We start from the raw sequence: 20,052 nt of genomic DNA, 5'->3' as shown, positions 1-20,052 counted from the left end.
GGTAATGGCACTCAGCTGTGCCTCATAATTAAAACTAAAACTCCTAATAGCAAAGACGATACCTTGTGATAGCAGAGGTCTTAACTTTTATATAGTCTTTTATGCAGAGAGTATAATACCCAGGAGAGCCCCGGCTAACAGCTCCCGGTCACCATGGCAACCGGCCGCATTCACAGGCAAACTCAAACACCTCCCGCTGCGGTGAGGACATGATCAGGTCGGCTGTCTGTACCTCCTGCTCCAACTTAGCAGATAATTACCTCATCGGCGTTGTATATTTAAGGCCTTTCCCATCCTCTGTTTGGGACTGTTTCATTTGGATTTTTGTCCTGAGAGTCTGAATTGCTTCTCACATGATCCCACCTGTCTGTGCTAAACAAGCATTCCACCTGTATCTGCCTGACCTTTTCGGACCTGTGCCTGGATGTTTACAAATGAGCCTGAATCTCCCCCCATACTCAGCATGCTGCACAGCTGCTGAAAGCGTATACAGCACATTCGTTTGGTCTGCCTGCCTGTGCTGCACATCCTCTGGCCCACCTCTCTGCTTGCTTCACCTGGATCTTGCAATTGGATTCCATAGCCTGTCTTTACAGAGAGCCATTTCTGCGGATGACATGCATACTTTCTACATTTGTTTCCCTGCATACCTCCATTGCTTCCAACCAGTTCAGTTCTGACGAAAGCTAAAGTGACTGTTATTCAGTTTCAATTTATCATGACTGCTTAAACCTAGCAAAATTGAGCACAGGCCATTTAGATATATGGGAATGTCGGATAAATGCTACTTTACTATTTTGCAGACTATTATCCTTATTTTACCCTTAAAGAGTGCTAACAAAGTAAAAAAAAGATCAAAATTGACCAAACTGGTCAAAATTAGTTGAGTAATTAACCCACAGGCAATGTGCAAAATGAGAGTGATGTACAATGAAAAATGCCACAACCTGTTTGACACATAAATGTTATTTGCATTTTAAATGTGTTATTATTGAACAGATAGTTTGCTGGTTAAGTATTGTTCTGTGAGATAACAAAATCTTGAGCTTAAATCAAATGGTTTCATGAAAAGACCAGGTGTTCAGGGATGAACAAAAATTGTGTTAAAATTACCAAGATTATTTTATACACGAATGTATAAAATGTCACTCAACATAATATTAATAAATGAAAGAAACATGACCATGCTTAGCTTGAGTAATGATGGTGGATATTGTTATAAACAAAGGTGGTCTGTGTATGAGAGAATTTACCTGGAGAACAAAATGTTCTGCTCCAACAATTAGCAGACTAGTCCACAGAAACCTTGTAAATAGCTCTGCGAGGGACAGGCCACATCCTATGGGCAGAAGGTCACCACAGTCCAGATGTGACACATCTGTACAATCCATCTGCATACCTGGTTGTGGACTGCACTGGCTATAGTACCAGAAATTTTAGGAAGAAATACCACTACAGTATATATATAGATCACCAACTGCATGTTCAGAGGCTGTTCAGGTGTAATATTGCCAGCTGGGAGACTAAATCACTATCTTCTGTGAGCCAAAGAAGCTGAGAGAGTAGTGAAGTGTGTTATTCATAGATGAATAGAGTTTCTTCTGTAACAGGCCTAATCGAAGACAATGTGTGTGGCCACATGGTGAGTGTTATGCTGACTGTTACATTATTAGTGCCATCTTGCAGGGTCGTAGAAGTGTGAAGATGTGAGGAGGAAACTCCTTTAACATAGAAATTTCATTGTGCAAACTGAGGTACCACCGTACTGCTCAATGGTACAGTCGAAAAGTCCTTAAACATTTTTTTCCGTACGTTTAAGGGTATCCAGAAGTCTTCATTTTCCAAGAGGCCAATGCATGACTACACCATGCCACGATAAAACACAACATCAAGAAAACAATGCCCAGGTCTTGCCAGGCCCAAAGTAGTCTCTTGACCTGAATCCAACAGAGCATCTGTTGGAGCAGCTTGCCAATGAAATCAACAGGGAGAGCTGTGACTGGGCATTCTTCAACTGCTGACTGCAGCTGGAATATCCCACAACAGTCTGTGTAGATGCTGATGGGGTATATGTATATAACAACACTACCAGAACCATGCTAATTCTCAGGTAGCCCATATCCCATATGGACTTTGTAATACTTGTACTTTGAAAGTGTTCCACTTTTCATACTGAAAATGATGTTTTGATCAGTATCTTTTTAATCACATTACCTAATCACATTTTCTGGGATTTTGTTAAAATCTAATTTAAACTACTTCATTAAATCAAACCAAAGACACGATTGGTGCATGAGAAGTGTTTAGTTGACTTCATTACTTCTTATTTTCTACTTGGCGTCTTTTCATCTCTTATGGTCTATGGGTTTAGAGAAGTCACACTCTAAAAGTTTGGTCATTTCGAAATATTTTCAATTTTCAAAACTGAAAGTTGCAGTCATCTAGGACTTGTAGGTAGTCTCTTTTCTTTCTTAGTTTATTATGTACTTGCAGCAAGGTTAAATTAATGCCTTGGTTTTGCTCCACAAAAGCAAAGCAAAAGCAAAAAGTGGGGTGCTCCACAGTGCATTACAGGAGACTTTGCAATGACTGCAAGCTCATAGACACCCAATGGGTTGATAGTGCACACTGAGGAAACCCAAACTGACCCAAAGATTCTTTCTTTTAAAGCAATCGGCTAGTAAAAGAAGAAAATTGTTAAACACAGCTCTGTATCAACTAGTCTTCAAGTCTGAGATCACGAAGAATGTAGTCAAATTACTAATTGTTCCTTTAGCACATTTATGTGTGTCATGGTTTTGTTATGTGAAAGGCTACTGTGAGCTGTTATCATTTTAAGAATATCCCCCAATCAGGGGATTAAAGTAATTAAATATATATGTTTTTTTTCCTAAAACCATTTTGGTTTCTCTTGATTTTGTTCAATGGGCCTCAGCTGTCCTAAACAGTGATCATTCCTGACGTCATTTGCTCAAGTTAAAAAAACACTATAAATATTATAAATGCGTTCCTTATCTTCTTCGCATTTCTCTTTTGTGTCCCTCCTGCCCATCTCCACCTCTGCAGCTGCCCCTTGGTCACCCCTCACTCTGCATGGGGGTTCTAGCCTCCTCGAGCCTGTGGCCAGGGGGTTGTCCCTCAGGCAAACAGGTTAAGCCAAATTTACTATGACTAAAACGCTCGAAACATTTGCACTTAATTCTTGTGTGTTATTACACTATTTGGGTGGGTGAACACTTATCTCAATAACAGGTTTCATTTACGCAGTAACAAGACAGCTGCGTGTGAGAGCTGTAAGTCCACCTGAAGTCCCTAGAAAGTCACAAACTTTCTGTCTAAAACTTGCTCTCCCCGAATTTCCATGCATGGAATTGGGAAAAGGACATTTGAGTGGGAATCCCAAAACAGATGCTTTGAATCTAGTGGAACAGCATAAAAATGTAACTCTGAAAGGTGAGCCTGATCACTGGTGGGCTCAGTGGTGAGAAGCGTCTCATTAATCATTCTTTTTCAAATGGTGGTGGCTAAAGACAGCACACTGTGAGTTAAAAGAATTTCTTTTTTTGAAAACACGAGTCAGGCATCCAACACAATCCTGGAAGGGCTGACTTCTTTTCCTGAAGAGCACCAGACCTTGGAGCCTCCTTTGGGTTGAACTTCTGGCCCTTAAGCCATAAAAAGTGTTTTAAAAGAAAATTTAGAGAGAAGTAGGCTTACTGGTTTAAGAGAACAAACCTTCTCTTTCACAAGACTAATACAAAAGGATTTGCATGAATTGTCATTCAAAATAAGATTAACAGACTACATAACCAATATTGTGCATTACAGTTGCACACTGTGCAGATGTGGATCAAATTATATCCTCCTTTATAAATGGCTACTCAAAATCACATACAGTGAACTAAGCCAAACTATAATGTGACAAACTCTTCAAAATGATCCTTTCCATACTTTGAAATGCAGAGTTCATCAAATTAAAATGTGAACTTTAAGCTAAATCACTACAATCACAGTGGTTAGCACAGTTGATGGTTAGCCTTGCAGCACTGGGGCCCTGGGTTTAATTCCTGGGGTGCTATCTGTGTGGAGTTTATATGCTCTTTCCGTGTTTACAGTATGTGGGGTTCCCCCCACCATCCAAAGACATGCTGGTAGGTTTAATTTTCTTCTGTAAAATTGGTCCTGATGAAAGTGTGTGTGTTTGTGTCTCTGTGCATGCTGTCCAGGGTGTATCCCATATTTTGCCCAGTTCTTCCCAGGATAAGCTCTGGGCCACCATGAAAAGCAGTAATTAAAAAGTCTGTAAGATTTCACATGCAAGCTGGTCCTGGGATTGGATTGTTACTCCAGCAGCATTAAGAAGTATGACTTCCGGTTACTTGCAATTGTATTGTGTGCAGCAATGTAAACTTTTCTTAAGGGCATGAGGAATAAAGGAAGAGAAGTATCTGTGTGACACTACAACAGTTTTGAATTTCTTCTTTTCCCTCATTGGGAAACATAATCTAAAGCAAAGAGGACAACTATAATTATATATATATATGACTAAAACTGTGATTATCTTTTCCTCTGTAAATTGCCAGCAATTTCAGCCTCTCATTAGACTTTTATAAAGGGAAGATGAAATGTTACCTGGGTCATTATCGCAACAATACGTCCTTTCTCGGACTGGCAGAATTGGGTAGAACAGATCCATTGCCTATAAAAAACACAAACACAATATCAAGACTTTCATGGTTCTGGAACACATTACCTTTGTCTTATTGTAACTAGCAATGAACACAATGGCAACACTCTAAAATGACTGCTGGCATAATACAGATTTTCTCTAACCTATTGTGTATTTCTGCAGATTCCATATTTATTTGCACCTGTTATTAGGTCTTATGACAAAACAAATGCAACCTTTTAAGCAGGTATAAAGCAGAACAGCATACAGAGTAGGTTTTTCCATACAGAATGAGGGGATAATGTTTACAGGACAAAATTATTACCATTATATGTGTATGGAATATTTGTAGTGGTGTTGTATTATATCACAAAGATATTAACAGACCAAAAAATTTTAATTCAGGCACTAATTTATTGCTTTGGTAAAAGGAGACTTTGCCTGTGCACTCTTAGAAATTAATACAAAAATCTGGACTTTGAAAGCAGTATTCTGAAACTTGCTCAACTTCAATAACTGTTGAGTTCAAGTGCAACAATCAGAGAAGCTAAACATAAGTTTATTGCAATTATTATGCTTTTGTTTCTGAGCCAAAAAGGGATTTCTCTACCTGTGTTAATAACATCTAACATAAATATAAAAAAATTGTCTTCAGCAGACACAAATACAAAAATGAACTAATTTCTCATGTCTAAGGTTTGAATGGTTAACCAATGCTGCTGTAATGGAAAACAGGTCTAGACAGTAATCTTGTTTTCAGATAATAAGAGTGGAAGTCTTTATTATATAGTGCCGAATGCCATTGCACTACATTTGAATGAACTGAAGGTTGAGGTCCACGTGACCTAAAATCCTTTTCAGCCTGCAACCTATTTATGTTCAACGTGGAGCTTGTTTTCTTTTAATGCCAAGGATTTGTCAATCAGTTTCTACTGATGATTTTGCTCAAAAACAAGGTGAATCACTTACAAGATGCACATTCCTTCGGACTTAATCAGACAGCCAGTGACATACCTACAGTATTTTATTGTATGATGTAAGATCTGTAAGTACCTTACGCTTAGGATTCTTTACCTTCCACAGTTGATGCTGTTTTCATCCCTTTTCAAAAATAAGTCAGGAATTTAATGAGTGCCTTTTCACATTGAACACAACCTCAAAGTACTTTGGAAGAGTGACTGTTACCTCAGGGCACAGGTAACCACCAGTATTTTAAAGACATGAACACAAAACATGAACTTAAAAAAAAAACGGATACTGCCGTTATCAAACTCTGCATACTCGAAAAATAAAATAATAAAATAATAAAGTGTGGAAAAATAAATGAAATACCTTCATTGTAAGGTTAGATCATTGGCAGTAATCCAGCATCTCAATCAAAAATTCAACACTTACTGTGTGCTATAACTAAAACATTTCTCGGTTTGTATCGTGAGATATGACAATGAGAATGGGAGTTGTCATATTTTCAAATCTTTCCAATCTTGGGTTGGTTCTCACAGTGACCACTTCTTGTTTTGAAGTTAGTTTGTTAAAGGGGAACTGCAATGCTATTTTGATATTTCAGGGTTAGAAGGAGTCAGCATTGATACGTGTATTTCAAACCACAATGAAAGTAAAAGAGTAACTTGTAAAACCTCCAAATTATATCACAGAATTGACTAAATTTCCAGGTATGTGCAGTGCCATATTCTGCAATTCAGAATGAGGCAACAAAACTTCCAGTGACGTGAAGCGGCCTTATTACATTGTAAACAAGCAGGTTTGTGAATACATCACTTTTAATCCAATAGAAATATTGCTCTTGACTTTTTGTTTTCTCGATTTTTTGTTTTAAAAAAAAACATTTTGATTTTTTTTTGTTACTGAGATTAAATCACTGGGCTGAGAAATTGGGACTACTGTTCCCCTTTAAATAAAAATCATGCTACATAACTCCACTGGGGAAGATGCTGAAAAACAGAGCAATCAAGATTTTCCTGCAGCTTCCACTGATTCCAGGGTTCAGTAGTTTGAAATTGGAAGGGTCAATCTGACAGTGAGATTCAACAGCACTGGGAAGCACTTTTCTCCCTTGCACACCAAGCAAAATGGAAAGAGGAATGGAATCAAAGTATTTTAGAATATAATGAGATTTTTTTAAAATAAAAAACAAACATGTCTCACTTCATATACTACAATATACTATATACTATAAAAATTCTCCCCAAATGCACTTAAGAGGAAAAAAGGGAACAGTATATGAAGAATTTGTGACCATATGAATAACAATGCACAAAAATAAAAACATTTTAAGCTATTATGTAATATGTAATGATTATGTAATGCTCCAAATTATTGTAAAGTCTGTAATCCATTGACGTGAACAGCTTTCATGGTATTTTAATATAAAACAACAACCATAATATGAAAAAATGAAATAAAGACAGAGAATACGCTGTCTGTTCTCAAATGCTTATCATATACTCATGAAATTATACATGGAAAAACTTAGCAAGTGGAAGGAGCAAATTTAGGCTTTTCTATTTAATCCTGGAAATCCAGAAATTGTGTTTTAGAAGCAAACAGTTATTTATTATTTGTTTGACAAAATGATTAATTATATTTAGAGATTTTTACCTGACATAAAGTACATCTTCTGAATGACATTCACTATATTTATGGAGGGGAGTAATAACATATAACATCCTGGAGTAATAGTAAAATACAGGATAATAGTTCAGCAAAAAAGTAAAATAGAAACTGAATTGAGTCATTTACGCATATCCCAGAATAAATATAGAGAAAAATAGTCTTATTATAAACAGACTTTTACATTAGCATCCTTGACATCAAATGTAATCTAGTCAAAGGCATTTGACTATGAAGTGCATTTGGGAGACTTTTTATAACTCCAAGTTCCATAATTTAATATAATCTTGGGAAAATACAGCCTTCTCACAGTCTAGAATGTGCTCATTTTAGACATCTTTCACCCAGACTCTTTGTACGTGACAGTTTGTTGCTATAGGTGACCTATTACTTCGATTTCTATGGGAGCCCATTCTTCCCACTGTGGTCCGATCACATGACCCAGTTTGAAGATTCGGTGTGTGCATTTAAATACGAGTCACGTTTACATGTCCATGAATGGGTAACAGTTTGGTCAAGTGTATGTGTGGAATGTTTTGAAATGGAATTAAAGTTCCTTCATTGAAATTATAAAGAATAATAAAAAAATTATTTAAGAAGTCAGTGTGGCTACAGTATTATTCCCTGTAAAGTTATTTATTACTGGATGCACAATACATTTACTGTATATACTGGATATATATTTTCTTTCTCCATTGAATAAAACATCAGTAATGTTATTGTTTCCTTAGCTATTTTATTTCTGTCTTTACAAATTTATGGATTCCATAGAGCAAAGAGAAACAAGCAAAGAGTCATAAAGTCATATGTCAAAGGCATAAAAATAATCAATGATAGCAACAACAGAAACTCCCCACATCGATTTTGCCACTTTTCATCAGCTGAAGCAAATGACCTGACCTTTTGTGGAATTATCTCAGCTTGAACCTTAACCCGTCATCACAACCTCTGTCACCACTACCCGCAATCTGCCTGTGCCAAGCTTCAGCCGAGTCACAGAGAGGAGAGGAGGTACAGTAAAATAAAACCAGCTGCTGGAAACCAGCATACTCCCCCCTGGGGTGATCACATTTCACCCTCAGCACAGCATGGGCTAATTAAGCACTTCATGTGTAACACAACCTTAGCAGCTTGTCAAATATGTGAATTATCTATTTTCAACTGTCTGTGTCATGAGCATTAAAAAGATGCTTGACATGCAAATTAAAGAGGAACCAACCACACACTTCAAAAATGATACAATTTTTTTTTCTTGGAAAGGGATTAATAGAGAAAAGTAATTTGTAGATTTGTGGAACTAGTGTGAACCCGCTATCTGTGCCAACAGCCTACATATGAATATGTTTTCTATGCCGCAGAGTAATGATGTTTAAAAAAGCAAAATCTTAGCAAAATTGAACTGTGCTAACACCTCAACAAGAACAATGAGCAATTTTGGGCATCAGATAAGACTCACAGAGAATTTTCACTTAAGTTTCATTGCAAGAGACAGATCTGTGCTTCCAGGGGTGACTGTTAAGGAGCTCGGTCTGATCATGGTGGACATTGGGGGCATAATTAACATGCATCTGCTGTAGCCAAGCCGGTGCCCCATAACTAGAAACACCCTGCTGCCTTACATTAAAGAATAGATGACTCTGTGATTGAAACAGCTTAAATATGAACAGATGTGAGGTTATCTGATAAAAAAAAACCCTTCTACTAATACTTGAAGTTTATATATTTTATATAGTTTATATAGTTTATATTTCTGATTGTCGATTGTTTGTCTTCAAAAAGGTCTGGTAAGACTTGAAAATAAAAACCTCCCCTAATTGAAAGATTTTGAAAACTGATCTCAGAGGGCAGTTACCCAGCATCATTTCTAAACCATCGTTTGCCAAGTCTTGCTTTAAAAGGGCAGGAAGACCATATGAAGTATAATCACTTCTCATTGTCCAGAAACTCCAAAATGTATTCAGATGTTTAGGAAGGACAGTACAGAGAAAGGAGAGAGTTTTTCAAGTCTGAGCCTTGTAAAAGAACCTACAAATTGTGTAGTAAATAAAAATGTTTCTGCACATCGTGTGAAAGGTACCGAAAATAACACCCTGTAGTGTAGCTGTAGTTGTTGTAAAGTCATACAAAAGGCTGCGATGGCAGGGGACGCAGTACCGTACAGTTTTCTTCTTTAAAAAAGGCCAGAATTTAATACATGACCAAGGGGGGTCTGTTACCTCTAAGAGCTACACTGGCCACCAACACAGCAAAATCAGGCACCTGCCAAGATAACTGGCAGCCTCCCCTACATGTAGAGACCTGAAAACCATTAAAAGGCCATCAAGTGCTGACAGAAGTAATGCCTTATACAGTGAAAATGTTTGCTTTTCTTTTTTATTTCTGGCATCTATAAAATGGTGGAGGGAAAGCCAGATGAGATCTACAGTCACTAAAGATTCCCAGAGACGGAAAGCCTTCTTGAATAGTAAAGACTTTGTCTGAACGCTGCACTACAAAGACGTATGTCTTATGTTGTTCACAGTAAAGTCTTTTGCAAATGTGATAAAGCCAAAGTATAGTTTCTCAGAGGTTGTTGTGTGTGGATCTGAAGGATTTTAATAGGCCAAGTCCCTTCTGCACTATAGTGCCTATGACTGTTAATTGTATTTTTTTTCACCACACAGAAAACAGTGAAAAAACTCCTTAATGACTGCCTTGAGGATTATAATGCTCCATTTTATTCTGTCTATTTAACAAAAAAGCCGTTCTGCTTGTCCTTTCATAGCCCTTTTTTGATTTCCAGTAACCCTGCTCCTGAAAAGTTCCTGTGTCTCTATTAGTACAATTAGCTTCTGATACTGTAACTGTTGTCATATTCTTGTCCAAGTCGTCCTCAGTATGAAGAAACTGTCTCCGTTATGGGCAGTCTGACACATCCTTGTCCCTTTTCCATTACGAAGCAACTATACCCGTGCCAGAAAGGCAAGCTCTGTTCTCATCTGAATTTTGTTTCTAGACAGCTTCTGAGCAATGATAAGAGGGATTTCTTTTTAAGAGATGGGAGTTATAATATCAATAGTAACTGAAGCTTCATAAATGAATAAATAAATAAATGAATTTCTTCCACTTTAGAGTTACCAAAGGTCATAAAACATAAGAAAGGTCTTGAAACTTTCCTTTCTAGGATGCTGCCGGCCATGTTAATGCAGGAAACCTGAAATTCATTCTCCAATGTTTTTTAAACAGCTTTCAAGAGGATAGTTATGTCAAGCCAATTGTTTTTTTATGAATTTAGTGGCTGAGAGGCAAATGCATCACAACGTATGATAAAGTGTTCTTTTTTTTTGTTACTTTACTGAACAGCAAAAAAAAAGGTGGGTCACAAAAATGTTTGCTGTTTTGGAATATATATTCCTAATGTTGGAAATTCAGACTGATTATTTGTCTTTATTTTGCTTTGTCCATTCCCTAAAAAAGTATCACTGTTTATTTACACTGTTTTTGCTTTTTCGTGTATTTTACCTTTCTTATACCACACTGTATAATAAATTCCTATAGTTTGCTTCATGGTTTACACAGTCACTTTTTGCTTACCTGTGATTTCCCATGGTTTTCTACAGTAATATTTGCTTTTACTAAAACATGACAGTATGAAGTTCCTTTGTAATGGTGGTTTCAGGTCAGTGCAAGCATCAATTCTCTGATTAACACAGACTACACAGATAACGCTGTTGCCATCTCAACAAAGGGAGGAAAAGCTACAGTATATTCATAGTGAAGGCATTGTGGTCCACTGTGACCCTACAGAGGTCTGCGGGAACTGATGCTTTTTTGCCTCTGCCTACAGTGTGGCATACCCTGATACAAACAGTTTTTTTTCCCCTTAGTCTTGGCCATGTTATTTTTATCCTCTTTTTAATGTAATATTTAACCCCATGTGGAGTCAATCAGAAGAATATTGCACATTCTGAACACTACATGGAACGTGTACTTTATAAATGCTAAAATAAAATCACCCATCTCATTTGAAAAATATTTTTTTTACAAATTTTCACAGATGTTGTGTAACCCATATTATCTGCATTCCTGCACAGCATTACTAAAGAACTAAAGCAAGTGAAATGCCAGTGCAAGGTTCACACTTTCTTCTGGTGCTTCTAGAATAAGTATTGTGCAACAGTTAAACATTTGTCTAAAAAAACACAAATTCAAGTACATCCAGACAGTCTGCTTGTATTTGAATTAAACAGGGTGTCCTCAACATTTGAGGTTATTTCCTGTAGCTAAAATGCTTGAGGAACTGAGGTTTATTTTCGTTATCACAAAGTTAATTACTTATATGTTACTTTACATTACTTATATATGTTTTGTACCTTGATATTAAAAGTATTTAGTTGTTTGACAATTGCATGCTCATGAAAATGGGTACAAATTGACCTTAAAAATGAATGCAAACTGCATTTTTCCTTTTGGATTTTTGGTTCTATTAAGAAAGCTTCAGTAATGAAAGGTACAACATACAGTATATAAACTCAGAATCATTAAACCACCACTTCATTTTGACACCATGGAATTCTGAGAAACAATAAGGAAATGAGACTGAGAAAATGTTGTTTGCCATCTGCTCCCATCCATTTGAGACTTTACTCATTTTCTCCAACTGTTTCTGGTTTTATATAATTAAGGATATTATTCAAATATATTCATTTAGCATCTCAATACATTATACATATGTGTAACAGAAAGCATAAGACTTCCTTATAGAAGTTTATATTTGTATAAAAGTGTAGAATGTAGTTCTTTTTATTTGACACAGTTCCCACAAGGCATGGAGAAATGGCACACTGGTGTGTTTAATCCCACAGTTTTTGATTGCGGTGAAAATCCTGTACGTTATCAAATACTAGCATAGTTGACTGACAGAATCCTCTCTGCTTCCCAGAATAGTTCCTTTTCCTTTGAAGACTGAATGAAAGTCCTTCCTTAGTACCAAAATCTTCTTTGAAAAGTATTGACAGGTCTTAGAAATCCAAACAGAAACTCACTGCAAGAAAAATCTCAATGAAAGAAAAAAAAACTTCCGGCTCTTCAAACGTTATTGCCTACAGAGTCAAGAGAATATGTCTAAGTATATTAGTGTTATTTTTAAAGATATGTACTGAATCTGTGAGACTGGCAACTGAATAAACAGTATATTGGAATGGAAATGTATTAAAGTTATGGAGATATATAGAAATGTAATGGAGCATGCAAATAAAACCCACCTGCATCATCTCTCTATTTTCAACAAAAACAGAGTAGTTTATTCTATAAAGCCAATATTTTTGTTTCCAATAACTGGCATGCCATCACTCCTCATTTTAAAATAAAAACCCACTTGATTTTGCTTTATCTATCACGAACATAGTCTTCTAAGAGGAATATTAAAATCTCTAGAAGTTAAATATGTCACACAGTGGACTGTTTTAAATAAGAAACATGTTTTTTAATGAAGCTACATATGCAGAGTAATCCTCTTGGTATTAATTGTTGTCTGCTGAAGATATAGATCATTTTTATATGAAAACACAAAAGTGAATATGGAAAGATGAAGCAGGGTGATCTAAGTGTTTGATCATATGGTATTAGAATAGTATATTAGAACCAGCTCAGCTGAACTATATATAAGTAGTCTACTCTGGATTCTGTCCAGAGAAGAGCAACCGGATCTATTCTGAGGCCTAAGAGAATGTTCTGCTCTGCCAGACTAACAGAGCTGAACCTTTTTAGTCTCGAGTACGAGAGCACCTGATACAAGTATTCAAAATTCTGACAAAATCAGCCCAGTGAACGTTTTCAGTATTAACAGTGAAACATGAAAGGTCAGAAGTGGAAGCTATGAGGAAGTGCATTTAAGTGTGAGAACAGGAGGCACTTCTTTACACAAAGGGTTGTGAGACTATGGAACAAGATACCTAGCCATGTCGTTGAAGAAACAGATGGATGAGATCCTAAGATCAATAAGTTACTAATTACCAAACGGAAAGATGGCCGGATGTTCTCTTCTATTATCTACTTTCTTATGTTCTTAAAAATATTCTCTAGTTGGTTAAGGAATTACTTCAAATGTTACTTCAAAGCTTTGGCTTGAGATACAGAGTCTTCTCATTGTTGCAGCAAACTATGCTATTGTAAGCAATGAGCTCATCGGGAGGAAAAAGTGGAAAATCTTTGACTGGCCAAGTCAATCTCCCGATTTAACTGAGCATGCAGTTAACGTGCTGAAGAAAAAAAATAGACGTCAAACACCCAGGAATAGAGAAGAACTCAAACTATTTACAGCAAAGATGTGACAAAGCATCTCCACTGATCCCATAAAGAGTGTTACTTATTACCTCAAAGCAGTATGCAACCACGTACCTACTTTTCCAGTGTGGAATGTATGTAAATGGATACCAGTACTTATGGTAACTTGATATCACTAGGTTGTACACAATGTATGATTTGTTCTACAGTAATATAATCAATGCATGGAATTACCCCAAAATGCAAAATATATGTTACATAGTACTTGTCATTCATATTAATCTCGTGATCACAAATACATATTGCTTGCCTATAAAGCAAGAGCAGGTTCAGTTTTACTGCCCCAATACCTTTGGAGTGGACAGTCCCCAGGACACTTAGGAGAGGGGATTGCTATTAGGTGTGCTAGAAAGCTTAGATGCACATTTGTCAAATGCTACATCCAATGTTTGCCTTTTCAAAACTGTATACAATAATTCTTTGGGCATGAATTCTCATGCTTGTTGAAATTAGTAAAAGAGATGTAAGACAGACAAATTAAACTATTTTTAATTATTAAATACACCAGCCTGTTCAGCAGTATTGTGCGGGGAGTGTCACAGTGTCACATGAAATAAAAATACAAAATAACATATTTTTTTACGAAAGACACTATAAAGTGGCATCTCCTCTAAGTACAGCAGTTGTGTGCTTTCAGGCCGTGAGCCTTATGCATAGTGCTTCTGATAAGCATTTTTTGCTTTCCATGATAAGAGTGTGAACTGATAAGTACAATAGTTTGGTCTGAACATTTTTTTTCTGCTCTATCAGATGTGACCCTAAATGTTACAATGAGTTCAAAACAATTAAGAGAAATATCAATGGACTGGTAATACTTCTGGCTTTTAAGCCTTTTTTACACCAAACTTTTTTTTTCTCTGCAGAAGCAATAACGTATACTGTACAGTAAGTCTTAATGTTATATTTTCTGTATTTTAATATTGCATGCTTGAGTGCATTTAATAAAACTTCTCCAAAAGGTGTTGAAGAACTTCTTATTCCTATTTATTCTGCTAGTCTATTTCATTAAGTATATGAACTCTTCAAATATGCAAATCAAAGACTTAAGTATGTGGAGAAGTTGGCACTTTCCTGAAAAAAAAATCCTCTGAACATTAATAGTATTTGCATCAGCTTATGTATTTTAGTGTTTTTAGATATCATGCCGGTGTTCTATGTACTGAAACATTCTAATCACAACTCCTTGTTAAATATAAATTGTTTTGATTATATAGGAAGCACCAATGTCCTTGTGAAAAGACTGCAGGATTTCTCTGAAGTCCAGTTTGTTCCTGCTGCAACACAGTTAGTGTAGATGGGAAATATTCAAGATATCAGAGTAATTTTAGACATTATGTCAAACTGCTGAAATTGAGTTACCCTGATGTCTTAAATATTTCAACTGTATTGTTGTTAGCCTGATAACATTTAGCACCTAAAGAAATTTCTCTAGTATTAGCATTTAAATCTAATAAGTTGTGGGAGTGGAGGACACACTCCCTAGCTCTGTTGTTGAAGCCGATACCCTGTCTGACGTCAATGCTCTGTTTGTTGAAGTTGATAACAGAAATGGCTGGATGGGACAGATCTTTGAATCAATTAGCTACTACAAACCAAATATACTAGATTGGCTGAATGACTTTGTCATGGAGCAGCTGTTTTGCTGATCTTTCTTTTTTGGTTTATGCTGCTGGAGAGTGGATGAGGGATAATTTTCAGGAAAATAAGTACAGACATTCACACTTGGGTTGCAGCTGGTTCCTATTAGATTTTACTTTAAACAGGTAGACCACACAGGAGAAAGGGTGTCTCAGTGAGAACAGTCTCTCAGACTAGTTTTTCAGTAAGGAGCAGGGGCACCAAATTGAGTACAGAAGTTTCAGTGCTCAACCATCGACTTAGTCCTTACTAAAAACTGTACGGTTTGAAGCAACAGGCACAAGGCAGGATACACCCTGAATGAGGTTCCAGTCCGTCACAGGACAGACACACAGACACAAACACATAAAGACATGCACACACTCACACCAGGGGGACAATTTTCCCAGAATTTTTCCATGATCTACCAATATGTCTTTGGACTGTGGGAGGAAACTGGAGCACCTAAAGGACAGCCACAGAAACATGAGGAGAACATACAAAGTCCATGCAGATGTACCCAAGGAATTGAAGCCAGGGTCCCAGTATTGCAAGACAGCAATACTATCCACTGCACAACAAATAACCATTCTTCCGGCTGTTTATTGTGTTGGGATACTCCTCTGCCTAGTTACTATTTTAGGAGGATCGTTCACAGGCTCCTTAGTTTGTAAATGTCCTTATGATACATCCTTAGTATCATAAGGATACACCTTAGATATGACAGCATTTGATTGCAGGCTATGCACACATGTATAGAGGGGAGGGTTTAGAGGTAATATCTAACCCAGACAGCATGTCTCTGGACTCTGGAAGGAAACAGGAAAATCCACGTGACCGCAGGAAGACCACGCAAACTGTGCTCAGAAGAACCCCAGGCTGGAATCAAACTCTGGCAGCAGCACTAACGATCGCTGCAATGTGCCACCGTGTCCTTAATTAAAATATCCCGAGACCTTTCTTATTCAATATTTCCACGTTGTGTCACCTGTTGGTAAACATACATTCTGTGTGCTTTCAAGTCCTCATTCAGGCCCCAGCATTTTAAAATTGTACATATTTTGCTAGTGTGCATCATTAAAATGTCTCTCCACTGACCTAGTATTTCACATCATTCTGAGGACTGAGAAGTATACAGCAAGCCTGCTCACACTGAAGTGTGCCCAATAGTCTCATATACAGTTTTGCATTGCTTAAAAATAGCATGTCAGCACATCTGCTCCACCATCTGTCACATGGACATTTATCTGCAAGGGAAAGATAAAGGGCCCATTTCAGATGGTGGAATTAGAGAAATGCAAGCTGGGAATAAAATATGAGCAAAGGCGGCAAGACTGTATAAACAAGATCCTTTCAATCACTGCAAACAAATGTAATTGCTATGAAATTAAAATCCCTTAGCTGATATTCAACTCAAAATCCACTGGTACAACTCACAGAGAATCACCTCAAACACTGAAGAAAAAGACATAACATTTTCTAAAGTTTCTAAGAAATGAATTTACTTTAATGGTATTGAAAGTTTTACTTGAAAATAATATTGAAGGGCGAAAGAGTAAATTCTAAATTACATATTATGTATAAATCCTATCTATATTTTATGGGCATCACAGAGCACAATATTATTTCCCATAGATTTTTTTTAAAAAATTCAAATATGGAGAGTTTTACTCTTTTGATAATACAGAAATGGCTTGGAATTCCCTTAAAACCAACATTTCAGACTTTTGTTAGCCAGTAATTGATGACAAGTCTAGTTGAAAATGTTTAAATTTAAAGAAAAACAATCTTAATGCGCTTAAACCAAAGTTAAGTTATTTTGCCCACTGGGTGTACATAAGAAAAAGAAAACAAAAAAAAAGTCTGAAATGGAACCAGATTGTTAATAATAAACTCTTTTCCTGGGCCCTATAATTGGGTTTTAAAACTTTTCAAGATGCTGGACATACATCAAGGGGTTTGTGGTTATATGGAAAGTCGTAACTCATTTAGAAAAATGAATACATTGTTTTCATGATTAGTATTATTCTTTGGTCACTTATAACACATCCCGGAATGTCAAATGTAACTTTTCAGAAACTTGTAATTGCAAACAGATTCTTGTGGACATCACAAGATATGTGGTGTGCAGCAACCACACTTCTTAACTTTGAGCTAAATTCCAGGGAAATGTATGAAAATTACTTAAAACACCCTAAATATTCTTAAAACACCCATTAAACAACCCAATGCTAAACTATTATTTTGTGGCCTTTAAATAATTCAGCCCTTTTACGTTTGTCCTTTTCTCCATGCTTCCTCAAATCTTCCATGTTCTGCACTTCACAAATGCAGTGCAGTACCACAGGGGTGAAGTGTGGCAGCCATTATGGGCCAGCAGGCCTAGTACTACACAGCAGATTAGATGGGAAAATTAGAGAATTACTTCACAATTCAATTAGAAAGGCTATTTATGAAAGGACAGAGTAAACTTTAGAGAGGACACATCGTATTAACACCTCTACCTTGGCCGGAAGAGCTTGGAACTTGGAGCTTTTAATTTGTCAGAACTTCAGCTTAATAACTCAACACAGTGTCCCTTGTCACTGGGTAATAGTTTGGGAATTCTTACCCAGAAGAAAAGTGATCTTCTACCGGTCCACCAACATCTTCCTATCATACTACTGACCAGGCCCAGCCTTGCTTAACATTTGAAATCTGACACTGTTGCTGCTGTTGTTATATACACACAGAAGTGACTACTCCAACTGGATCAATAAGGCTCAAATGAACTTTCAAAGAATATTTATCTTTACCAGAAGACCGTAATGGAGCAGTGGATAAGGCGATATCTGACATGGCTAATAAATTAATTTTGACACCCTGCTCACCATCAGATGACAGTCTGTAAAAGTCTAAAAGATGTTACCCTATCCAGTATCCACTCAAGGTAGCTAATTTTAAGCATTAATCAATGTGGAATATTTAATAACATAACATAACATCACTTTATTAGCCCTATATAATTTCTTGCATTAGGATTTCATCCTTTTGCATACCCCAGCTTGCTCTCCATGAAACACACAGATAGGCAGAGAGCCGGGGGTCAGAGTGCAGGATCAGCCATTGTACAGCGCCCCTGGAGCTGCTGGGGTTAAGGGCCTTGCTCAGGGGGCCAACAGAGTAGGATTCCTCTGCCAGCTGCAGGATTTGAACCAGCAACCTTCCAGCCACAGGCACAGATCCTTAGCCACCACTCCGCCCCTTAGAAGCTTGAAGAATAGAAGAAAGACTAGACCCCGATCTTTTCAGAAAGTCATGTACGACAGCTGGGCACAGAATAACTGTTGAAACTTTGCTGACTGTTTGCTCACCTGGGCTCTTTCTCTGGGCTCCCAGGCCTCCTGCATCCTGTAGGTGATAACTGGAGCACTGCAGACACAGCATTCCACCATAATTGGGTGAGCTAAGAGATGTGCACTACTCATCGACCAAGGGCAGCTCAAATGCGCTTCTAAATCTTGGTCAGCTGATGGAGTTTTCTGTTTATTGTCTGGATGGTGCTTATTCATCATTTTCCATTTTCTTACCTGCAAGAAATCAAATCATAACAACGTGATTAGTAAACTATAATTATGAGGTTTATGAGTTATTGAGTACTATATAAAAATGAAATTTGAATTCTTTCGGAATTTTCCTTTCATTACAATTCATTTGGACTCACACGATTAAAAACTGCTAATATGATGTAATTAGTTTTATTTCAGTTGTCAATTATTAAATCATCCTTTAAAAAATCATGTATTCATCTAACAACTGCAATATATTATATTTACTGTCTTTTTTAATATAGGGGACACTTTACCATACTACTTTCATACTGTATGTTCAGTGGTTCCTGGAAAACATGAACATAGTATGTGAATCCATTTGAAGATTATCGGAATTTTTGGTGTCACGGAATCATGGCATTTGCTAATATTAACACTGTCTTTAAAAAGATTAATAAAGTGAAAAAGAAATGAACAAGAAAAAAATTACATTGGAAAAATATATGAAACTCTGTTCCTTGTTAGAGAATACCTATCAAGATTAGAAAAAAAACATACTTTGAAATTGAACACATTGTTTCAAAATACAACTGTACGAATCAAAAATTGCTCTGCAATGTTTGCTTTAAACTTTGGTTTCTCATTCTTTATACTCATGTGTGATCCCATGCAATTCAGTGAAATAAACACTTTTTAGTGTGGTACACTATTTTTAGTGTGGCAACGATAAAATGCAAGTTGTGGTTAAAGGTTGAGTTTTACTACAAGTGTTCAAGGCCTTCAAACACTATTAACAATCTAATAATAGAAGCATGATGAATGATTCTAGGTTTACAGGAAATAAACCTGTGTCTATACTAAATCAATGATTACACCTTGATAAGTATTCATGTTGCTAAAGTTGAGTTTGCTCCTGTGTCATATGCCCAGAAGTATTTGTAACCTTTTCTAAACAATACTGTTCACACATTATTAGAAAATTGTGCATACTAAGAATTAATGCAGAGCTTTTCAAAAAAGGGTTTCCTGTGAAAGCTGGAAATAGAAGGTGTAGCCACTGTAGGAAGCAATGCAAACCACTGTATATCCGTGATGCATTCCTGCGATACTGCAGTTCTGTTCCATTCCTTTGTCAAACCCTGGATAAGTAAATAGTTTTATGCAAAAGTTTGGGCACCCCTGGCTGAATTACGTTTTGTTGATTTTTGTTGACGTTAACAACCTCTGCAGCGAAAAAACTTAAACTTGACATATTTCTGCAAATTTTAATGCACAGTATTG

The 20,052-nt window shown here is 36.7% G+C and overlaps 1 protein-coding gene across 1 annotated transcript in view; it reads right to left on the bottom strand.

Moving 5' to 3' along the window:
* sgk1 (serum/glucocorticoid regulated kinase 1) overlaps positions 1 to 20,052 on the bottom strand; it is a 59,636-nt gene that overhangs the window by 14,042 nt on the left and 25,542 nt on the right. Inside the window, exons 3-4 of the mRNA XM_088937659.1 lie at positions 18,595 to 18,810; positions 4,633 to 4,699 (exon numbers count right to left, since the gene is read on the bottom strand). Of these exons, the coding sequence (XP_088793785.1) occupies positions 4,633 to 4,699; positions 18,595 to 18,810 (283 nt within the window). The remainder of the gene's footprint in view (positions 1 to 4,632; positions 4,700 to 18,594; positions 18,811 to 20,052) is intronic.

Source organism: Atractosteus spatula, chromosome 2 (genome assembly GCF_055471065.1).
Source record: "Atractosteus spatula isolate fAtrSpa1 chromosome 2, fAtrSpa1.hap1, whole genome shotgun sequence".
Classification (NCBI taxonomy): domain Eukaryota; kingdom Metazoa; phylum Chordata; class Actinopteri; order Semionotiformes; family Lepisosteidae; genus Atractosteus; species Atractosteus spatula.
The sequence above is the reverse complement of the archived record's forward strand: the minus strand, read 5'-3'. Positions and strand labels throughout refer to the sequence as shown.